The sequence below is a fragment of the Salvelinus alpinus genome, chromosome 25 (genome assembly GCF_045679555.1).
Source record: "Salvelinus alpinus chromosome 25, SLU_Salpinus.1, whole genome shotgun sequence".
Classification (NCBI taxonomy): Eukaryota; Metazoa; Chordata; class Actinopteri; order Salmoniformes; family Salmonidae; genus Salvelinus; species Salvelinus alpinus.
The window spans coordinates 2,854,939-2,876,854 of record NC_092110.1 but is presented as its reverse complement, the minus strand read 5'-3'; the positions used below and the strand labels follow the sequence as shown (position 1 = coordinate 2,876,854).

Below are 21,916 nucleotides of genomic sequence, written 5' to 3'. Positions count from 1 at the left end.
CAAACAATCTCACGTGACTGAATAGGAACCTATGTTGGAAAACCATAGTGAATTGTACTGAACATTTTCCTCCTGTCATTCCCTGGGTTGTAAACTCTTCTTCTCCAGTCTCCACCATGTCCACGCTGAAGCGCAGCGCCAGTGAGAAGGACGGAGTGTGTCGCAAACTGAAGCAGCAGCTGGATGCTCTGGAGAACGAGACGGCCGCTAAACTGGCCGACATGGACCACTACCAGAACGACATACAGGTACGGACATTTTAACATTTTTAGGTCAGCTGGATGTCTAACACCCACGTCTCAGTGAATATTAACACTCCCTCTACTCACTCGCTCAACTGTTATGGTAGTATGTTGAAGTATTTATTTGATTTATTTCACCTTTATTTAACCAGGTAGGCTAGTTGAGAACAAGTTCTCATTTGCAACTGCGACCCGGCCAAGATAAAGCAAAGCAGTTTGACACAAACAACAACACAGAGTTACAGATGGAGTAATCAAACATACGGTCAATAATACAGTATGAAAAATCTATAAACAGCATGTGCAAATGAGGTAGGATAAGAGAGGTAAGGCAATAAATAGGCCATAGCGGAAGTAATTACAATATATACAATACGTATAACGTTCGACCTGAGGTGGATCTATGATATTAACGTGATTTGATTTGAGACGGGGCTGGAAGGATTCAGTATTTGTGTGGCTAATATGATTGATAACCAGTCTGCTCTGCTGCTTCTCTCTGTGTCTAAACTACCACTACAACACTGGCCTTTGTCTCCTCCTTTTCTTCCTCTCTTTCCCTCCATCCTTTCCTGTCCCCCTTCCCTCTATCTCCTTCTCAACTCTCTCTCTCTGCCCCCTACATATTCTCTCCTCCCTCTCTCCTGGCCTGTCTTGCTGCAGTATGGGGATGCTGATGACTGCCTGCTTCATGGTCTCCTCTCTCTGGTCAACTGCCTTAGTAACCTCTTCTACCTCCTAAAGGTGCTCTCTCACTCTTTCTTTTCTTCTCCCTCTCTCTCTGTATTTGTGTCTAGACTCTAAACCACTATTCCCTGAGTTCTCCAACCTCTCTCACCCCTGTGCTTGCTGTGCCACCTTGTGGGTTTGTAGTTTGTGCTTCGTGTCAAATCCTATGCCGTTACCGCTCCCTCGTCACAGGTCATTGTTGGTCAAAGATCATGTTGTGCCTTTTGTTATTCTGAATACGTCCCACCCCGTTAGTATGTGAAATGTGCCCTCTTATTGATGTTGCGCATATGGTGATGTCAGGATCTGAGAGAGAGCCAGCGGAAGCAGCAGTCGGCTCTGGATAAACTACGGAGCATCAAAGAGGACAAACGGAGAGAACTGGAGAGACAGAGGGCGCAGGAGGAGGAGAGGAAGAGGAGGGAGGAGGAGGAGGCCCAAAGGTGACCTGGTCTCCTCTACTTAGTACACGAACACACACACACACACACACACACACACACACACACACACACACACACACACACACACACACACACACACACACACACACACACAGTGCATTCAGAAAGTATTCAGACCCCTTCACTTTTTCCACATTTTGTACACTTATTCTAAAATGTATTAAATAAAACATTTTCCTCGTCAATCCACAGACAATACCCCATAATGACAAAGCGAAAACAGGTTTTTAGACACTTTTGCAGATTAAAAAGTATTTGCTATGAGACACAATCTGTTTCCATTGATCATTCTTGAGATGTTTCTACAACTTGATGATTTGGAAAGGCACACACCTGTCTATATAACGTCCCACCGTTGACAGTGCATGTCAGAACAAAAACCAAGCCATGAGTTTGAAGGGATTGTCCGTAGAGCTCAGAGACAGAATTGTGTCGAGGCACAGATCTGGGGAAGGGTACCACAAAATGTCTGCTGCATTGAAGGCCTCCAATAACAGTGGCCTCCATCGTTCTTAAATGGAAGAAGTTTGGAACCACCAAGACTCTTCCTAGAGCTGGACGCCCGGCAAAACTGAGCAATCGCGGGAGAAGGGCCTTGGTCTGGGAGGTGACCAAGGGCCTTGGTCTGGGAGGTGACCAAGGGCCCGATGGTCACTCAGAGAGCTCCAGAGTTCCTCTGTGGAAATGGTTGACCTTCTGGAAGTTTTTCCCATCTCTGCAGCACTCCACCATTTACGCCAGACGGAAGCCACTCTTCAGTGAAAGGCACATGACAGCCCACTTGGGAGTTTGTCAAAAGGCACCTAAAGACTCTCAGACCATGAGAAACAAGATTCTCTGGTCTGATGAAACCAAGATTGAACTCTTTGGCTGAATACCAAGCGTCACGTTTGGAGGAAACCTGGCACCCTCCCTACTGGGGATGTTTTTCAGCGGCTGGGACTGTGAGACTAGTCAGGATCGAGGGACAGGTGAACGGAGCAAAGTACAGAGAGATCCTTGATGTAAACCTGCTCCAAAGCGCTCAGGACCTCAGACTGGGGCGAAGGTTCACCTTCAAACAGGACAACGACCCTAAGCACACAGCCAAGACAATGCACGAGTGGCTTTGGGACAAGTTTCTGAATGTCCTTGAGTGGCCCAGCCAGAGCCTGGACTTGAACTTAATTTGAACATCTCTGGAGAGACCTGAAAATAGCTGTGCAGTGATGCTCCCCATCAACTCTGCAGATCCTCTTAAGCTCTGTCAGGAAGAATGGGAGAAACTCCCGAAAATACAGGTGTGCCAAGCTTGTAGCGTCATACCCAAGAAGACTCGAGGCTGTACTGACTAAAGGGTCTGAATACTTATGTAAATGTGATATTTCAATTGAAATTTAAATACATTTGCAATCTGTTTTTGCTTTGTCATTATGAGGTATTGTTTGTAGATCGATGAGGGGGAAAACAATTTGATACATTACAGCCTTATTCAAAAATTTAACAAAATGTGGAAAAAGTCTTTCCAAATGCACTGTATACATGCTCAAGCATGATTTGTTTTGACGTAGAACTCTCTCTCTCTCCCTGTCTCCCCAGGTGCATTAAGCTGGAGAAGGAGCGTCTCTGGCAGAAAAAGCTGCAGAGAGAGGAGGAGGAGAGACAGATGAGGTTGCAGGAAGAGAGGGAGGCCAAACTGAGAGAGGAGGAGGAGAAGGAGGTGCAGGCACGCCTCTTAGCTGCTAAAGAACAGGCAGAACGAGAACGCAGAGCGGAGGAGAGGAGAGAGCAGGATAGGAGGATGCAGGAGGAGAGGAGAAGACTGGAGGAAGAGGAGAGGAATATGAGGGAGGAGGAGAGAAGGAAACAGGAGGAGGAGAGGAAGAGAAAGGATGAGGAGAGGAGAGAGGAAGAGAGGCGGCGGCAGGAGGAGAGGAGGAAGCAAGAAGAGGAGGATTGGCGCAGGAGAGAGGAAGAGAGGAAGAGGTTAGAGGAGGAGATGGCGAGAGAGAAGGAGGAAGAGGAGAAGAGGCGGCAGCGGGCTGCGGACGCAGCAATCCGAGACGCAGAGGAGAGGAAGAAAGTGGAGGAGGAGAGAAGAAGGCAGGAAGAGGTGGACAGGAAGCGGCGTGAGGAGGACAGGAAGAGAGTGGAGGAGGAGAGGAAGGAGGAAGAGAGGAGGAGGCGGCGGCAGGAGGAGGAGGAGGAGGAGAGGAAGCTGAAGGAAGAAGCGAAGAGGAAGCTGGAGGAGGAGAAGAGGAGAAGACAGGAGGAGGCGTTGCGGCAACCGAGTGCAGGGAAGACAAACATCCATGACAAACTGTCAGCCCTTCTCAGAGGACTAGAGGAGAGGAAAGGTAAGGAGGAACAACTAGACATTCAACTGTTTCATTCCCCTGCATTCTTTTCATTCATTCATTACCTTTATTATACCTATATTATGATATCGAAAACAAAAAGGCACATGGTTGCTCTGGTCAAAAGTAGCTCGCTATATAGGTGTAATGAAAGATTAATATATTTTCAAATGTAAACTGAGGTGCTGTTATGTGAATGGCTGTTCCAGGTGGTCTGCAGCCCCAGGCCATGGAGCATAGGAAATCTGCGGCGCTCACTTCCTTCCGGGCGCTCTACCCCTTCACCGCTCGCAACCAGGATGAACTCAGCTTCGAGGCCGATGAGCTCATCGAGGTTAGAACTATACCATACCAATTCTACACTCTGACATCATTTCTGAGTACAGGTTTGTGCTTCTTTGTTGTTTGACCTTTGTGTGCCCATTCACGTGTGTCTAGGTGGATGAGAGTACGGAGCGGGAGCAGGGTTGGCTGTATGGCTGTCGGCAGGGGAAGATGGGCTGGTTCCCAGAGAGTTACGTGGAGAGACAGGCCAAACCAGAGACACCTGCTGCTGCTGTTATTAATGCAACTACAGCTGCCACTACCACTGCTGTTGCTACTACTGCTGTTTATGCTGCTGTTGCTAAACAGGCCCCCAGACCACAACTCTCCACTCCCAAACACACAGGGTAGGATGGCTACCACACGCACAATTGCTACCCAGAGGTCCTTTGCCTAGGACTGTGTTACCTTTCCTCAACCCTGATGAGAGATTTAATATGGTCATTCATGTAATACTGTACTACTGACAGAAAAGTTCATGACATTTGACCCTTCATGTCTTCTAGGAAACCCGGGGGAGACGCTACCATGCCAACGGGACAGAACTCCGCTTTCACTCCTACACACGCCCCTCACCACGCCCCCGTGGATCAGATACAGGTATAGGAGAGGGGTGGAACGAGCCAATTGGAAGCAAGGGATGAGTTGGTGGCCAATATCGTGATTGGTGATGGATGGCTCCACCTTCTCTAGAGCACGGCACACTGGCACACCTGTTTAAATTAGTCAAAGGCTTTATGATTAGTTGACTAATTGAATGAGGTGTGCCAGCTTAAGGTTAAAACTAAAATGTAACACGTCTGGGGGAGGGGGGCCCGAGGAAAGGGTTGGGTAACCCTGGTCTGGACTCTAGAGAGGGTCTGTCTTACATCTCTTAACACTGAAGGGATAGGGGCAAGGGGTTGTTATTGCACCAGGTATTCCACAGTACTGTGCTGCCATAGCCGTCCTCACCGTCGCCTGTACACAATACAACCAGGACGCTGGAGTGGAGGAGCAGGAAGTGTTGGGTGATATTTACACCGTAACACCCCACCCAGATCACGTTGCTACATAGTTAGCTAGAGAACTCATCTTTGTATCTGTCCCACAGGCAGAGCCATTGAGGCCATCTCCGTTTTGAAATGGTCCTGAACCGTATCTTGTGTGTCATTCATTTGTTGTGGCCACTAAAGGGCAGGGATATAGCGTAAAGACAAGCAAGGCAACCAAATTTGAAGATAATGCTCTGATCATTGGCTGATAGCTCCCAACCAATAGGAATCCCCACCCAGTTGACTACTTTAAAATGGTGAAGCCCTCACTGGCAATATCCCTGCAAAAAAAACGGTTGCACTGGTTAAAGGAAGGGACTGGTGTAAGGAATATGACAGAAACTCCCTCCTGCCTGCTTACACCAGTCTAGAACCAGTCTAGAACTTTTAAATTCATGTGGAGTGAAAAAAGAGAGCTAGGGTACTGTAGGTTTTCGCTCAAACCCTTATCTAGCGCACCTGATTCTAATAATTAGCTGGTTGATGAGCTGAATCGGGTTAGTTACGACTGGGGTTGGATTGAAAACCTGTAGGAGGGTAGCTCTCCAGGAACAGGGTTGGAGAGCCCTGAACTACAATCTCCCAATTTAACTTTGACCCCTGTCCTTCAGCCCTTTCTCCCCCTCAATCTCTCCCTCCCTCCGTCACCCTCTTCCTCGCTATCTTTAACTCCCTCCATCCCTTCTTCTTTCCTTCTCTAGGTGGCGGGTAGCCTGCAGGCCCAGGCTCTGTGTTCGTGGACAGCTAAGACAGAGAGCCATCTGAACTTCAGTAAGGATGATGTGATCTGGGTGCTGGAGCAGCAGGACAGCTGGTGGCTGGGGGAGCTCAACGGGGTGCAAGGCTGGTTCCCCAAAACATATGTCACACTCCTGGGAGACAATGAAGACACCACCAAGTAAATACACACCACACACAGTTTTTCTTTCCTCACACACACATTTTTGGCAAACAGGCCCTTTTGCAATCAGTGAAGGAATTCAGTCGTATGTTTTTGTGTAGAATTCAGTCATGTGTACCTGAAGATATGTGTGCATGTGTTTACTTATGTTATAATCGTTTTAATAATGTATATTTGTCTTGTTCCAGCTCGATAAATTCCCCTCCTGATGGCTCTGAAGCCACAGATGCTGCTCAACAGGAAGGTAGTTTGACATTTGTGTCTCTTGAGAGCTCAAGTTTTGTGTCATCCAATCAGAATGTCTCTTGAGGTTATGTTTTGTGTCGTACAATCAGAGTACGTGGCGCTGTACACCTATGAGAGCCCAGAGCCTGGCGACCTGACATTTAGGGAGGGGGATGTCATCCTGGTGACCCAGAGAGAGGGAGAGTGGTGGAGCGGAGGCATCGGAGACCGCACCGGGGTGTTCCCTTCTAACTACGTCAAACCCAAAGAGACAGACGTAAGACACACGCAAACACACGCACAGTGTACTGCAACTTATACCTGGCTTGCACTTAAGACCTAAGTATGGTAACTTGTTCTTTCAGACATCCAGCAACTCTGGAAAGTCAGGTCAGCCTGGGAAGAAACCAGGTAAGGACATCACACGACATTATTCCCATGCTGGGAAAGTACAGCACGGCGGCTCCTTTTTCCTCTCAACGTTCCTCTAAACCTGACGGAACTCCCTACTTGTGCGTGTGTAGAGATAGCCCAGGTGAGCACAACATACACGGCCACGGGGACAGAGCAGCTCAGCCTGGCGCCAGGACAGCTTATCCTCATCCTCAGCAAGAACCCCACCGGCTGGTGGCTCGGAGAACTGCAGGTTGGCTGACCGACTGGTTGTTTTAGGCTAGAATTGAAATCAGGCAATATGATTTTGATCGATACAATTTGCTGAAATTTGTTGACTGGTTGATCTCTAAGGCGCGGGGAAAGAAGCGTCAGAAGGGTTGGTTTCCTGCCTCGCACGTCAAAATGCTGGGATCCAACAGCGGAAAGTCCACGCCAGCACCTCTACCAGGTAAAACACACACCTATCTCAGGAAACAGACGTCTTTAGTAGGTAATGGGTGATGAAGACCGGCTTTCCTTTATTTGGAACTTCTATGCCCTCTCACACCTTGCTCTCCCTCTCCTCTCCCTCTCCTCTCCCTCTCCTCTCCCTCTCCTCTCCCTCTCCTCTCCCTCTCCTCCAGTGTGTCAGGTCATTGCCATGTACGACTATAAGGCAGCCAACGAGGACGAGATGAGCTTCTCCAAGGGTCAACTGATCAGTGTGTTCGACAAGAACGACCCCGATTGGTGGAAAGGGGAGGTCAACGGGGTCACCGGTCTGTTCCCAACCAATTACGTCAAGATGACCACTGCCGACACCGACCCCAGCCAGCAATGTGAGTACATCACTTTTTTGATGTGCTTTTCCAACGTTTCTCAATTTAAGTGTTCACGTGACAGGGTGGGCAGATAGATGCCTACCAGTACACATGACAGGTATATATATGTAAGATGTTAGTAGAGCCAGTTAGCATGGTGAGTCAGACTAGTCTAAAGTTTACCCCCCCCCCCCCCGTTTTGGTTTTTCCCTAGATCTACAAGGCTGATTCAAATAATCAAAGCTTGATAATGAGTTGGTTATTTGAATCAGCTGTGTAGCGCCAGGGCAAAAACCAAAACGTGCACCAACTTTGGGAAACCAAGGGTAAGAGTTTAGCAACGGTATTATTTATACTCTTGGGGCGAAATCTTTCCCTGTTGATTCCTTTCTACCATTTCTTCTCATTTTCACCTGTTCCTCAATCCATCCATTCTTCTCACTCACGTTTTTCCTTTCACTTCTTTCCCTCCCTTCCTCTTTTCTCTCCCCTCCTCTTCATCTCTTTCTCTCTGTAGGGTGGTAGTGTCTCCTCCTCCTCCTCTCCGTCTGAGACCCACTATCACGCTCTCATGAGCTGGACTGTTGGAGGCCCCCGTCCCTTTACTAACCTCTGACCCCTGTCTGGTCACACCTCTCTGACCTCTAACCTCTGACCTTCTGCCTGTGTCTGTTTGGAGTAGGTAGACGTTATCCTTAAACACAAATCTAGGGTCAGGCTAGCCAACCCATAATTCTAACTTGTTAAAGGGATAGTGCAAAATACTGGAAATTAAGCCGTTTTTTTTACTTACCCAGAGTCAGATGAACTCATTGATATCATTTTTATGTCTGCATGCAGTTTGAAGGTGCATGACTTAATCTGTCTTTGGGTAAATTGAAAAATGCTGTAATTGCCATAATCTTGCTCTGTCACTTTAACCACGAGGGGAATGAAATAACATCTGTTGTCATCCCTTAGTGCAGCGTTGCCTGAACTCTGTCCTGGTGACCCAATGGGTGCACGTTTTTGTCCTAGCACTACACAGCCGACTCAAACAATCAAAGTTTGATGATGAGATGATCATTTGAATGAGCTTTGTAGTGCTAGGGCAAAACCCCCAAATGACCACTGTTTTGGGTCCCCAGGACTGAGTTTGGGCAACGCTGCCCTAACGATCAGAGTTAGCATTAACGTGACGTAACCTGATCCTAGATCTGTGGTTCGGGGAAGCTACCTGGAGCATCTGTCCCTTTCCTTCCTGCTTTTTCAAGTCAACTCCCACCAACTGGCTTTTTTTTAACCTGGGACTGAACCAAGAGCTGAGATTTGACCCGTCTGTCTGTATCCCTGCTGTCCTTAATGCATCCAATGACTTTTCTGGCCTGATGTAGGACCCCTGGCTGAATCTAAAGAGAAACGTATGCGAGTTGAAACAAACATGCACACTCCTAAACGGTTTTCTATATCAGGACAATGTTTTGGTGTTTGGTGACCCTGAAGTGCAATGACACTAATGTTGATCTAGTTGGTCTCTCTCTGTGGCTGTCCCCCTTCACCTGCCCCCTCCTTTCCTCCCATTTTCTCTTAGAAGGAGCGACAGATCATTTTATTTTACATTTTACATTTAAGTCATTTAGCAGACGCTCTTATCCAGAGCGACTTACAAATTGGTGCATTCACCTTATGATATCCAGTGGAACAACCACTTTACAATAGTGCATCTATTGCCTCCCTACCACTGAGGAAGTACAGTTCCCGCTCAGCCCAGTCAAAACTGTTCGCTGCTCTGGCCCCCCAATGGTGGAACAAACTCCCTCACGACGCCAGGACAGCGGAGTCAATCACCACCTTCCGGAGACACCTGAAACCCCACCTCTTTAAGGAATACCTAGGATAGGATAAAGTAATCCTTCTCACCCCCCCCCCCCCCCCTTAAAAGATTTAGATGCACCATTGTAAAGTGGCTGTTCCACTGGATGTCATAAGGTGAATGCACCAATTTGTAAGTCGCTCTGGATAAGAGCGTCTGCTAAATGACTTAAATGTAAATGTAAATGTAATGCATCTAACTCTTTTAAGGGGGGGGGGGGGGGGTTAGAAGGATTACTTTATCCTATCCTAGGTATTCCAAATACTATAATTTTATGAGCCCCATTTTTATTTTATTTATCATTTAAGGAAGTTCAGCTCGCAAAGAACCCACCATCTTGCTCTGTTTCCTTACTGATTTCAATAATGATGAATCGTTTGCTTTGGCCACACTCTATTTGTTAGAGGATCCGTGACAATCAAAGGGAGTCCTCTCTGATTCAACTGGAACGATTCCTCATTGATTGAATTCTAACAATTCATTTGCTCGGGCCACTGGGTCGTGTTTCGAAGCCGTACCTGGATTGTGTTGATTCATAGCTCTTTGAATCAACTCTTTTGAGCTTTGCAGTGTTCGAGAGCGGAACAGACAACTAGTTACAATCGCACCTTAATTTCTCTGGCCTTGACTATATTATTATGATTACTGATGATGTTTCTCTGCTGTGCCCATTTCCGTTTTAGTGCATGATCAAGCTTGAGGGAAGTAGCTAGCTGCTGTAACACTGAAAAGGAAACTAATCTATGCAAACTAATGGTTGTTGTTGGACAACCAAGCACTGTCCAGGGGTTGGATTGCTCTTTCTCTGCATCCTACTACAGATCCTCCTACTCTCTTCTGCTAAGGGGCGTGTTCCACATAACACAGTGAGACGTTTTTTGAGAACGTGCCTCTGTCTTTGCTTCTATCTGAGTCTTGCCCAACCGGTAGTGTGTAGCCGGCTGCGTGGAGTCCAGTTGGACACCGATGACAAAGGAATAAGGGCGCCATCTGCCGCCCGGTTTGGGCGAATCTGAGTCCATGGTGAAATTAAAGGCTACTTTTGAAATGTGTGTCGTCATCCCTGGGTGTGAATGTTAGGACAGCACTAACGGTATGACCGTTTGTCTGTGGAAGAGATCAGTGTGTGTTTACAGTCAACACAACACCATTGCTATCTGAAATAAACACCCACAGTTTCAGAATTGGAACACAGTATCTCGATATTCTGATCTCTGGGTACCGTTTATTTACCCAGTGTCTTAAGGCAGGGTGAAAGTTATCTTGATCATCTGGAAATACACACAGTCCTTCTCCTATTTTGGTACAAACAGATTTAGCAGCTTGTCTTGCTATGGGCTTTGTGTCTGTGGATGAGAGGGCAGGAGGGATAGAGAGGAGAGGACAAGGTGAGGGTGAGAGGAGAACACCGGTTAGAGGGTTGGCTAAAGCGAGAGTGTGTCGTAGTCTATCTGGGTAGAGAGAGACAGCAGAGAGCATGAGTTTACACAGTGAAGACAAGCTGCAGTTTCTAAGGCTCTGGGATAAGACGGAAGAGAGGGAAGAGGGGAGGGATACTGGGAAAGAGAAGGAGACCACCTGTATGGGACTCCACGGCTGTCAGAATGGGCACTCTGCACAAGGTAAGAGTGCCCTTGCTTTGGGTGAATGTGTGTGGTTGGTTCTGAGATGGACTATCGATTGATGGGTTTAGGGAGGTGTGTATATGTGTGTGTGTGTGTGTGTGTTTTCAGAGTGTATACAAATGTGAATGTGCGTTTCTGTTCTGAGTATATACAGACGTAGGATCTTAATTTGACCAGTATTGTCTCAGCAAAATAATCCTGCCGCTACAGGAAAATTCTCAGCAACAAAAAAAGTGATCAAATTAAGATCCTGCATCTGTATGATTCCCTCCTCTTACTTGCTCTCTCCTTCTCTCTCCTCCCTTCCTCTCTCGCTCTCTTGCTCTTGCTCTCTCTCTCTCAGGGTGTGCTGACCTGAACAGTCTAGACTCTATGAGTCCCCAGGAGAGGAAGAGACAGGGCTACATCCACGAGCTCCTCCAGACAGAGGAGAGATATGTAGAGGACCTACAGATAGTCATGGAGGTAACACACCAACACAGACTCTAGAATCGGCGCGCACACACACACACAGCAAGCACACTTATGTACTGTACTCCGTGTGTTCAGGTGTTCCATAAGCCCATGTCCGAGTCGGGCCGTCTGACAGAGGCAGAGATGGCCATGATCTTTGTCAACTGGAAGGAGCTCATCGCCTGCAACACCAAACTGCTGAAGTAGGTATTGACGTGGAGTGGGTTTAGGTGTGTGTGATCATATGTATGAGTGTCTCGGGCCAGATGGTAAGAACATCTGGTGTGTGCATGCATTTGTTTGTGTTTGTTTAAATGTGTGTGTGTGTGTGCTCGTAGGGCTCTGCGTGTGCGTAAGAAGACGGGGGGTGACAACATGCCTGTCCAGGTGATCGGGGACATCTTGGCGTCCGAGCTGGCTCACCTCCAGCCTTACATCCGGTTCTGCTCCTGCCAACTCAACGGAGCTGCTCTGCTACAGAGCAGGACTGACAACCAACAGGACTTTAAAGACTTCCTCAAGGTGAGATGGGGGAGCTAGTGAGAAGAGAGGGAGACTGGGAGGGAGGGAGCATGAAAGAACATGCAGTGAGTGAAGGAAGACACGAGTACAGAGAGAGAGAGAGGAAATTAATGAAAAGACCACACGTTTAAGTTGGAAGGGGCGGGAGGTAGAGTACAACAGGAGAACGTGCAGTGAGCGGGGGAGGAGAACGTGAACATTTCTGAAGCATACCAACCGGAGGGAGCTGATTTTATACACGGAAGGTTGTGTGTTCATATTAAATATTGGTTATCCTCCATCAGAAAATCGCCACAGACTACCGCTGTAAAGGCATGCCCTTGTCCAGCTTCCTGCTGAAGCCCATGCAGAGGATCACACGCTACCCTCTACACATCAAAAATGTAAGTGTGCGCGTGCGTGTTTGGCTGCGGGTATAGTACCTGTATGTGTGTGTATAAGTCATGGTTGTGTGCATGTTTGTCTGCTGGTATAGTACCTGTGTGTGTATAAGTCATGTGAGTGTGTGTGTGTGTGTACTTTTAACCAGTGTGTATTTTCCATCTGCGTTGTTTGCTCTTTTGAAAGCACTTCGTGGCAACTGCTGATGTAAAAAGATTGGTGTGTGTGTGTGTGTGTATTTAACCCCTGTCTATTGGTTGTCTCAGATCCTGGAGAGTACCCAGGAGGAGCATGCAGACCGCAGGCCTTTGAGAGAGGCTCTGGAGCGGGCTGAGGAGCTGTGTTCTCAGGTCAACGAGGGAGTCCGGGAGAAGGAGAATTCCGACAGGCTGGAGTGGATACAGTCACACGTACAGTGTGACGGAGTCACAGAGGTAGACACAGACGCGCACACACCGTATACACACATACACAGTATCTCTCACACACGTCTGTAACCCTCCCCTCTCTCTCCCGTGCAGAACTTGGTGTTTAACTCTCTCACTAACTGCCTGGGGCCCCGTAAGCTGCTCCACAGTGGGAAGGTGTATAAGATTAAGAGCAATAAGGAGCTGTGGGCTTTCCTCTTTAACGACTTCCTGCTGCTCACCCACGCTGCCAAACAGTTCAGCTCCTCAGGACCAGACAAGCTCTTCAGCACCAAGAACAACACCCAGCTCAAGATGTATAAACCGGTGAGAAACAAACGACACGGACGTGCTCGCACACGCAGGCATTTGTTCCAAATGGCTCATTTTGACACGGTATAGAAAAGGGCACTTCCTATTTGAAAAGCGTCACTCATCGGAGCCCGTTCAAATTGAGAACATCCCTGCATCCAGTTTCTCAATGGTCAGGACATGTATTATGGCACGGTTATGACAGCCTTATGAAGTGTCTTGTGTTTCCTCCTGTAGCCGGTGTTCCTCAACGAGGTTCTCGTGAAGTTGCCTGACCCCTCCAGTGAAGAGCCCTTCTTCCACATCTCCCACATCGACCGAGTCTACAGCCTCAAAACCGAGAACATCAACGAGAGGTACGCACAGGCACAAACACAGATGCAGGTACACACGCACACACGCTAATGCGCAGGGACTCTGCTCGCATTCCATTACCCTTGCTCATTTCGTGTGTGTGTGTGTGTGTACTTTTCGTTCTGCAGGACGGCCTGGGTGCAGAAGATTAAAGCTGCCTCAGAGGACTTCTTAGAGACCGATAAGAAAAAGAGAGAGAAGGCATACCAAGGTCAGTTTTCTGTTTTTCTCTCTCTCTCTCACACACACACACACACACACACACACACACACACACACACACACACACACACACACACACACCAATAGTTAAAGCAGGAGTCCTAGTAGTGGTGTGACTATTCTCGTGTGTGTGTGTGTGTGTGCGCAGCTCGTTCCCTGAAGGCCAGTGGAATCGGCCGGCTGTTAGTCACCATCTTGGAGGCCACTGAACTCAAGTCCTGCAAATCCAACGGTGAGTTTTCTAAACATCATACATACAGTGGCAAGAAAAAGTATGTGAACCCTTTGGAAATACCTGGATTTCTGCATAAATTGGTCATCAAATTTGGTCGGATCTTCTTATAGGTCACAACAATAGACAAAGAGTCTTAAACTAATAACACACAAACAATTATAAGTTTTCATGTCTTTATTGAACACAGTGTAAACATTCACAGTGCAGGGTGGGAAAAATGTGAACCCTTAGATTTAATAAATGTTTGACTCCTTTGGCAGCAATAACCTCAACCAAAATATTTCTCTAGTTGCGGATCAGACCTGCACAACGGTCAGGAGGAATTTTGGACCATTCCTCATTACAAAACTGTTTCAGTTCAGCAATATTCTTGGGATGTCTGGTGTGAACTGCTTTCTTGAGGTCATGCCACAGCATCTCAATCGGGTTGAGGTCAGGACTCTGACTGGGCCACTCCAGAAGGCGTATTTTCTTCTGTTGAAGCCATTCTGTTGTTGATTTACTTCTGTGTTTTGGGTCGTTGTCCTGTTACATCACCCAACTTCTGTTTCAATTGGCGAACAGATAGCCTAACATTCCCCTGCAAAATGTCTTGATAAACTTGGGAATTAATTTTTCCGTCGATGATGGCAAGCTGTCCAGGCCCTGAGGCAGCAAAGCAACCCCAAACCATGATGTTCCCTCCACCATACATACAGTTTGGGTGAGGTTTTGATGCTGGTGTGCTGTACCTTTTTTCTCCACACATAGTGTCATGTGTTCCGTCCAAACAACTCAACTGTAGTTTCATCTGTCCACAGAATATTTTGCCAGTTGCGCTGTGGAACATCCAGGTGCTCTTTTGTGAACTTTAGACGTACAGCAATGTTTTTTTTGGACAGCAGTGGCTTCTTCTGTGGTGTCCTCCCATTAACACCATTCTTGTTTAGTGTTTTACATATCGCACACACGTGAACAGAGATGTTAGTATGTTCCAGAGATTTCTGTAAGTCTTTAGCTGACACTCTAGGATTCTTAACCTCATTGAGCACTCTGCGCTTGCAGTCATCTTTGCCGGACAGCCACTCCTATGGAGAGTAGCAACAGTGCTGAAATGTCTCCATTTTATAGACAATTTGTCTAACCGTGGACTGATGAACATCGAGACTTTTGTAACCCTTTCCAGCTTTATGCAAGTCAACAAATCTTAATCTTAGGTCTCCTGAGATCTCTTTTGTTCGAGGCATGGTTCACATCAGGCAATGCTTCTTGTGAATAGCAAACTCAAATTTTGTTTGTTTTTTATAGGGCAGGGCAGCTCTAACCAACATCTCCATTCTCGTCTCATTGATTGGACTCCTGGTTTGCCGACTCCTTACTCCAATTCGATTTTGGAGAAGTCATTAGCCTAGGGGTTCAGATACTTTTTCCAACCTACACTCTGAATGTTTAGATAATGTATTCAATATCAACAAGAAAAATACAATAATTTGTGTGTTATTAGTTTAAGCAGACTGTGTTTGTCTAATGTTGTGACTTAGATGAAGATCAGATCTAATTTGATGACCAATTTATGCAGAAATCCAGGTAATTCCAAAGGGTTCACATACTTTTTCTTGCCACTGTAGTTTACCTACACAGCAGGCATGTACTAGTACCACTTATTACAATGAGAAATCTTCACTTAAGCAATAAGGCCCGAGGAGCTGTGGTATATGGCCATATACCCCAAACCCCCGAGGTGCCTTATTGCTATTATAAACTGGTTACTAGTGTAATTAGAGCAGTAAAAATAAATGTTTTGTCATACCCATGGTATACGGTCTGATATACCACGGCTGTCAGCCAATCAGCATTCAGGGCTCGAACCACCCAGTTTATAAACGTAAACATAACACATGTACCGACTGTATTCTTGTCTTGAGCACTGGTATGTATTAAAACCTTTCCCTCCTCTTCCTCTCTCCTTGTCATCCCTCTCCTCCTCTTCCTCCCCCAGGTAAGAGTAACCCTTACTGCGAGGTAACCATGGGGGCTCAGATCTACACCTCTAGGACCCTCAGTGACACGGTCAACCCCAAATGGAACTTCAACTGTCAGTTCAACATCAGAGATTTGTACCAGGACGTCCTTTGCATCACCATCTTCGAGAGGGACCAGTTCTCCCCTGACGGTCAGCACGCACACACAAATCCAGACGTTCTGGCCGCGCTGGCCAGGCAGACTGAATTCAGACGCGTGCCAGGTCTCAAATAGTTGTTGAACATATCAGCTCACCACGTCAAATGATAGAGCAATCGGATGCCCGACTGTGCAGTTGGTGTAGTACAGTTTATGTATTGCAGCGTCTGCAATGTAGTCGGCCTGGAACGCCACCTCTATGTATAATGTGTCGGGACTGCTAACTAGTCTCTCCTCTCTGCCGTTTCCCAGACTTCCTGGGTCGTACGGAGGTTCCCGTGGCGACCATAAAGAAGGAGTTGGAGAACAAGGGTCCAGCGACGCGCCGTCTGCTCCTCCACGAGGTCCCCACTGGAGAGGTGTGGGTCCGCCTCGACCTGCAGCTCTTTCAAAACAGAGCATCCAAATAAGGACCTCTGGGCCAACACTGGACGTCCAAATAAGGACGTCCTGCAACTCTTCCAAACGAAGGACGCCAAAATAAGGACATCCTGGTCTGCCGCCACACTGGAGGGCCTTGGTAGAAATTGTATGTAACTGCTGGTCCAGGTTCTGATCCTGTTAATCTTCCTAATGGTTAAGTTTGGGGTTGCCGGTTCCTAGATTTGTGGTTAAGCCAGGGCTAACTTTTACATGGAGCTGCCATGGGTAACACTAACCACCCGATGAGCTAATGGGAACCCTCCCCTCCCTCATCTGAGGTCAGACGTTCAGTCCTAAGCACTGATCTGAAGACAGTTTTTAGCCTTTAAGGTTTGACTGGTGGTAGGCGGGGTTGGGTTAGTGTAAAGCTGATCCTAGATCTGTGTTTAGGAGCAGCTTCTAGCAGTAGTGGTTCTACTTGAACCAGCACAAACACTTATGGCCTATGCACTCCTCTGCTACTGACTCTCGCTCTGCCAAGTGTGCTTGTTGTAAACTCAACCCAGGCCAATGTTTGTTGAAACTGTATTTATTTAATTACAGATAGTCTTTAACTCCACAGTAAATATTTGTTAAAGCTAAGATTTTGTTTGGGAAAGTAATATGAGGGAAAAATGGAGAGCGGTTAGAAAAGTGTGGTCCTTCTTGCCACGATAGTTTACCACTGGACATGAGACTAATCTCAGGATTGAAGTCTTCTTCCTTTTGCTGTCAGTCTATATTACTGTATCCAAAACCTGCTTCTTTTATTTTATCTCAATCCGTTTATTTTTCTCTCTTATTAGTATAGTGACATTAAAGATACATGTGCAGAGGATTTTTAAGATACTGTGGCGACACTGAGATCTGACTTGAGTTTTAAAACGACCGGTCTGTCTGACTCCCTTTATGCTTCACAACATACTTCTGCCATGTGTTCCCTCTGGGTGTTTCAATGGAATAGTTTATTTAGTTTTTGATCCCTTATTGGGGAGGTCTTGTTCTTTAATTGTGGTTTAGTTGCCTCAAATCCTAAAAGGGAAAAGTCTCTTTTTGTTTCTTCCACTCCCGGGCCCATATTCACAGAGGTTCAGAGTAGGAGTGCAGACATAGGATCAGTTTTTCCTTTTAGATTATAATGAATAAGATGATATGGATAGAAGGGGACCTGATCCTAGATTAGCACTAGCCTGGTCCCAGATCTGTTTGTACTTTTGCCTACTCCATTGTTATTGTCAAGCCAAACATGTTCTGCATGATAATTCGGTAAGGAGTAGGCAAGAGAGCAGGAACAGACTGGCACCCAAGCTCGATCAGCACTCCTACCCTGAGATACTCGGTGAATATGGGCCCAGATGCCTCCAGTGGCTCTATAACCATTAGTGGTGTGGCTGCAGATGACTGGGGAGCCGGAGCGGCTCTTATTGGTTTTAATTTATGCAACTGTTAACTATCCAGAGATTTTTGATCATCAAAGCATTGTATTCAGTGTCTGAAAAATCTTTCAGTAGCCTTTCATATTTTACAAAGGATTGCGAGAATAGTCTTTGAAGGATAACAGCCCATTTGAGCTATATTATGTAAGTCTTAAGTTTGTAAGACAGGAAGTGATTAGCTGGACAGCCAAGTAAAGTACCGATCTATCAGACTCGCTGGCTTTTCTCCTAATTTTATACTGAACAAAAATGTAAACAAACAATTTCAGTGATTTTACTGAGTTACAGTTCATATAAGGAAATCAGTCAATTGAATCAATTCTTTAGGCCCTAATCCATGGATTTCACATGACTGGGCAGGGGCGCAGCCGTGGGTGGGCCTGGGAGGAAATAGGCCCACCCACTGGGGAGCCAGGCCCAGCCAATCAGAATGAGGTTTTCCCCACAAAAGGGCTTTATTACAGACAGAAATACTCCTCAGTTTCATCAGCTGTCTGGGTGGCTGATCTCAGACGATCCCGCATGTGGAGGTGCTGGGCTGGCGTGGTTACACGTGGACTGTGAGGCCGGTTGGACATACTGCAAAATTCTCTAAAACTAAGTTGGAGGTGGTTTATGGTAGAGAAATTAACTTTAAATTCTCTGACAACAGCTCTGGTGGACTTTTCTGCAGTCTGCATGTGTGACAAAACTACACATTTTAGAGTGGCCTTTTATTGTCCCCAGCACAAGGTGCACCTGTGTAATAATCATGCTGTTTAATTAGCTTCTTGATATGCCACACCTGTCAGGTGGATGGATTATCTTGGCAAAGAAGAAATGCTCACTAACAGGGATGTAAACAAATGTGTGCACCACATTTGAGAGAAATAAGCTTTTTGTACATATGGAACATTCCTGGGGTCTTTTATTTCAGCTCATGAAACACGGGACCAAAACTTTACATGTTGTGTTTATATTTTTGTTCAGTATAATTTGAGCTGCACAAGTCTTCTATTGGGTTTTATTCATTTGAGGTTTAACTTTAAATCATGTTTTTTGTGTCAATGATTCTATGTAATGATTACAGTGCTAAGTGTGGATCCTACATTGCTACCTAACATGCAGTGTGTTCACAATGGGCACAGCGTGGCACTCACTGAATCATGGCTCTTTTAACGATAATAAAAGGTATTGAAAACAAACTGTCCAAGATATCTAAGCTGAGATTGCCCTTATAGTCATTGGTTTGTATAGACCTCACCAGCTTGCAGTCCTAAAAAACAGAAATGATTGTACTCCGGTTCGTTCAGCTATGGGCAAAGTGCATTGGGAAAGAATAGGATTTTAGAATAAATGCAGAAAAAAAAGGGCTCTATTCAATCAGATCCGCTTTAGCCAACATCCGCATAGCGGTTGTTTTGATGGGTGCCTGAGGTGGAACTGCTTTAGGCGCTGTCAAATCCACAAGTGGCCCCTGCCATTATACCTAAAGCGGACATTGCCATTGGCTGCACGGCGTCGCATTAACAGAAATCCCATGCAGCATTGTTTACAAGTTTGAACACTGGAATGTGAGATGTGAGATGTAATCTCCACCTCAATTAGGATGAGAGAGAACCTGATTTTGTTTAATGATTTTTGAGGGCAATTATTTCTATATAGCCTACACTTTCCTGTTCTGAACTTGTAATGCTAGTGGGGCAGGTGTGGCTTCCTGACAAGGATTGCAAGAACAGCTGCTCACCGATTTGATGGCTGCAATGCATTTCCGTTTCCGACACCGCCAAAACATCAGCCATGCGGGTGTCTGTGGTCGCAGTTAAAGCTTGACCGGATTGAATCTAGGCCAAGGTTAACAGGCTTATGAGATCTTACACATTTTGTTCTATGAGATAATATCAGTTAACATGACCTTGATGAATTATAAAGCCTTTGTGTGCCTTGTTTATGTAATTACATAAATCCTTCAAAATTCACAGGAAGTGAGGTTAGCTGATGAAGATTACCTCATAGAACAAAATGTATAAGATCTCCTAAGCCTGTGTTTATCACAGACCTTATTTTTGGCGTTTATCCAAAAACAAATTTTCCCCATGGGCTTTGCTCAACGAAACATGGCGGAGTTAGTGCCTGCACAAAGATTCCAGTACTATAATTGCTCTCGATTGTCTACTCTGGGTGGTTGCCATGGCAACATAAAGCATTGTTTTTAGCACCTGAATGTGTATGTTGTATTACACTACCAGTCAAAAGCTTGGACACACCTACTAATTCAAGAGTTTTTCTTTATTTGTACTATTTTCTACATTGTAGAATAATAGTGAAGACATCACAACTATGAAATCATGTAGTAACTAAGAAAAGTGTTAAACAAATCAAAACATTCTTCAAAGTAGCCATCCTGTGCCTTGACAGCTTTGCACACTCTTGGCATTCTCTCAACCAGCTTCACCTGGAATGCTTTTCCAATAGTCTTGAAGGAGTTCCCACATATGCTGAGCACTTGTTGGCTGCTTTTCCTTCACTCTGCGGTCCAACTCATCCCAAACCATCTCAATTGGGTTGAGGTCGAGTGATTGTGGAGGCCCGGTCATCTGATGGAACACTCCATCATTCTCCTTCTTGGTCAAATAGCTATTACACAGCCTGGAGGTGTGTTGGGTCATTGTCCTGTTGAAAAACTAATCATAGTCCCACTTTGTGCAAACTAGATGGGATGGCGTATCGCTGCAGAATGCTGTGGTAGCCATGCTGGTTAAGTGTGCTTTGAATTCTAAGTAAATCACTGACAGTGTCACCAGCAAAGCACCATCACACCACCACTTCCATGCATCACGGTGGGAAATACACACGCAGAGATCATCCGTTTACCTACTCTGCGTCTCACAAAGACACAGCGGTTGGATCCAAAAATCTCAAATTTGGACTCATCAGACCAAAGGACAGATTTACACCGGTCTAATGTCCATTGCTCGTGTTTCTTGACCCAAGCAAGTCTCTTATTATTATTGGTGTCCTTTAGTAGTGGTTTCTTTTCTGAAATTTGACCATGAAGGCCTGATTCACGCAGTCTCCTCTGAACAGTTAATGTTGAGATGTGTCTGTTACTTGAAGCATTTATTTGGGCTGCAATTTCTGAGGCTGGTAACTCTAATGAACTTATTCTCTGCAGCAGAGGTAACTCTAGGTCTTCCTTTCTTGTGGCGGTCCTCATGAGAGCCAGTTTCATCATAGCGCTTGATGGTTTTTGTGACTGTACAAGAAAACTTTAAAAGTTCTTGAAATTTTCAGGATTGTCTGACCTTCATGTCTTAAAATAATGGACTGTCATTTCTCTTTGCTTATTTGAGCTGTTCTTTCCGTAATATGGACTTGGGTCTTTTACCAAATAGGGCTATCAGATGTGTTCCACCCCTACCTTGTACACAACTGATTGGCTCAAACACATTAAGAAGGAAAGAAATTCCACAAATTAACTTTTAACAAGGCAAACCTGTTAATTGAAATGCATTCCAGGTGAAGCTGGTTGAAGAATGCCAAGAGGGTACAAAGCTGTCATCAAGGCAAAGGGTGGCTACTTTGAAGAACCTCAAATATAAAATATAACACTTTTTTGGTTACTACATGGTTCCATATGTGTTCTTTCATAGTTTCGATGTCTTCACTATTATTCTACAATGTAGAAAATAGTAAAAATAAAGAAAAACCCTTGAATAAGTAGGTGTTCTAAAACTTTTGACTGGTACTGTATGTACCAACTGCTTTCACTCAGGTCTATCCTGTTGAGAAAATACACTGTTTTTCCACACAAACATCTTTGAAAAGTTTGAGGGCTTGAGAGAAACAGTTTATCCCTGGTGTTAATTTGGGTATGATACATTTTAAAGCATTAAGCTTTGTCTATTAGTAGCGTGAACTGTTTGACAGGGGCAACATAAGCCTGTTCAATGTTTTTCTCTGCCTCCAGTGAAGTGCCAACTGACAAATCGTAAGAAACAATGTCCTGTTACATAATATAAAATAATATTAAAAATAGAAACCTTTAATTATAGCAGTGGCAGATGACAATGCATTGTCAGAAGGATGCAAGCCCCTCCAGAAAAGAGACTTACACTGCTGACA

General features: G+C 45.7%; 1 protein-coding gene across 3 annotated transcripts in view; it reads left to right on the top strand.

Moving 5' to 3' along the window:
• Positions 1-18,996, top strand: part of LOC139553165 (intersectin-2-like) — a 37,674-nt gene extending 18,678 nt beyond the window's left edge. For 2 of the 3 annotated variants that reach the window (XM_071365174.1, XM_071365173.1), the window contains exons 16-40: positions 109-248; positions 906-986; positions 1,275-1,414; positions 3,014-3,771; positions 3,981-4,105; positions 4,210-4,442; positions 4,602-4,695; positions 5,831-6,027; positions 6,219-6,274; positions 6,366-6,532; positions 6,621-6,666; positions 6,780-6,901; positions 7,003-7,099; positions 7,275-7,469; positions 11,272-11,393; positions 11,478-11,584; positions 11,720-11,903; positions 12,188-12,286; positions 12,551-12,718; positions 12,806-13,018; positions 13,241-13,359; positions 13,486-13,568; positions 13,728-13,811; positions 15,793-15,966; positions 16,227-18,996. In XM_071365174.1, the coding sequence (XP_071221275.1) occupies positions 109-248; positions 906-986; positions 1,275-1,414; positions 3,014-3,771; positions 3,981-4,105; positions 4,210-4,442; positions 4,602-4,695; positions 5,831-6,027; positions 6,219-6,274; positions 6,366-6,532; positions 6,621-6,666; positions 6,780-6,901; positions 7,003-7,099; positions 7,275-7,469; positions 11,272-11,393; positions 11,478-11,584; positions 11,720-11,903; positions 12,188-12,286; positions 12,551-12,718; positions 12,806-13,018; positions 13,241-13,359; positions 13,486-13,568; positions 13,728-13,811; positions 15,793-15,966; positions 16,227-16,384 (3,962 nt within the window). In that variant the 3' untranslated portion in view covers positions 16,385-18,996. The remainder of the gene's footprint in view (positions 1-108; positions 249-905; positions 987-1,274; positions 1,415-3,013; positions 3,772-3,980; positions 4,106-4,209; positions 4,443-4,601; positions 4,696-5,830; positions 6,028-6,218; positions 6,275-6,365; positions 6,533-6,620; positions 6,667-6,779; positions 6,902-7,002; positions 7,100-7,274; positions 7,470-11,271; positions 11,394-11,477; positions 11,585-11,719; positions 11,904-12,187; positions 12,287-12,550; positions 12,719-12,805; positions 13,019-13,240; positions 13,360-13,485; positions 13,569-13,727; positions 13,812-15,792; positions 15,967-16,226) is intronic. The other variant, XM_071365175.1, reaches the window with a different exon arrangement.
• The last annotated feature ends 2,920 nt before the right edge of the window (positions 18,997-21,916 follow it).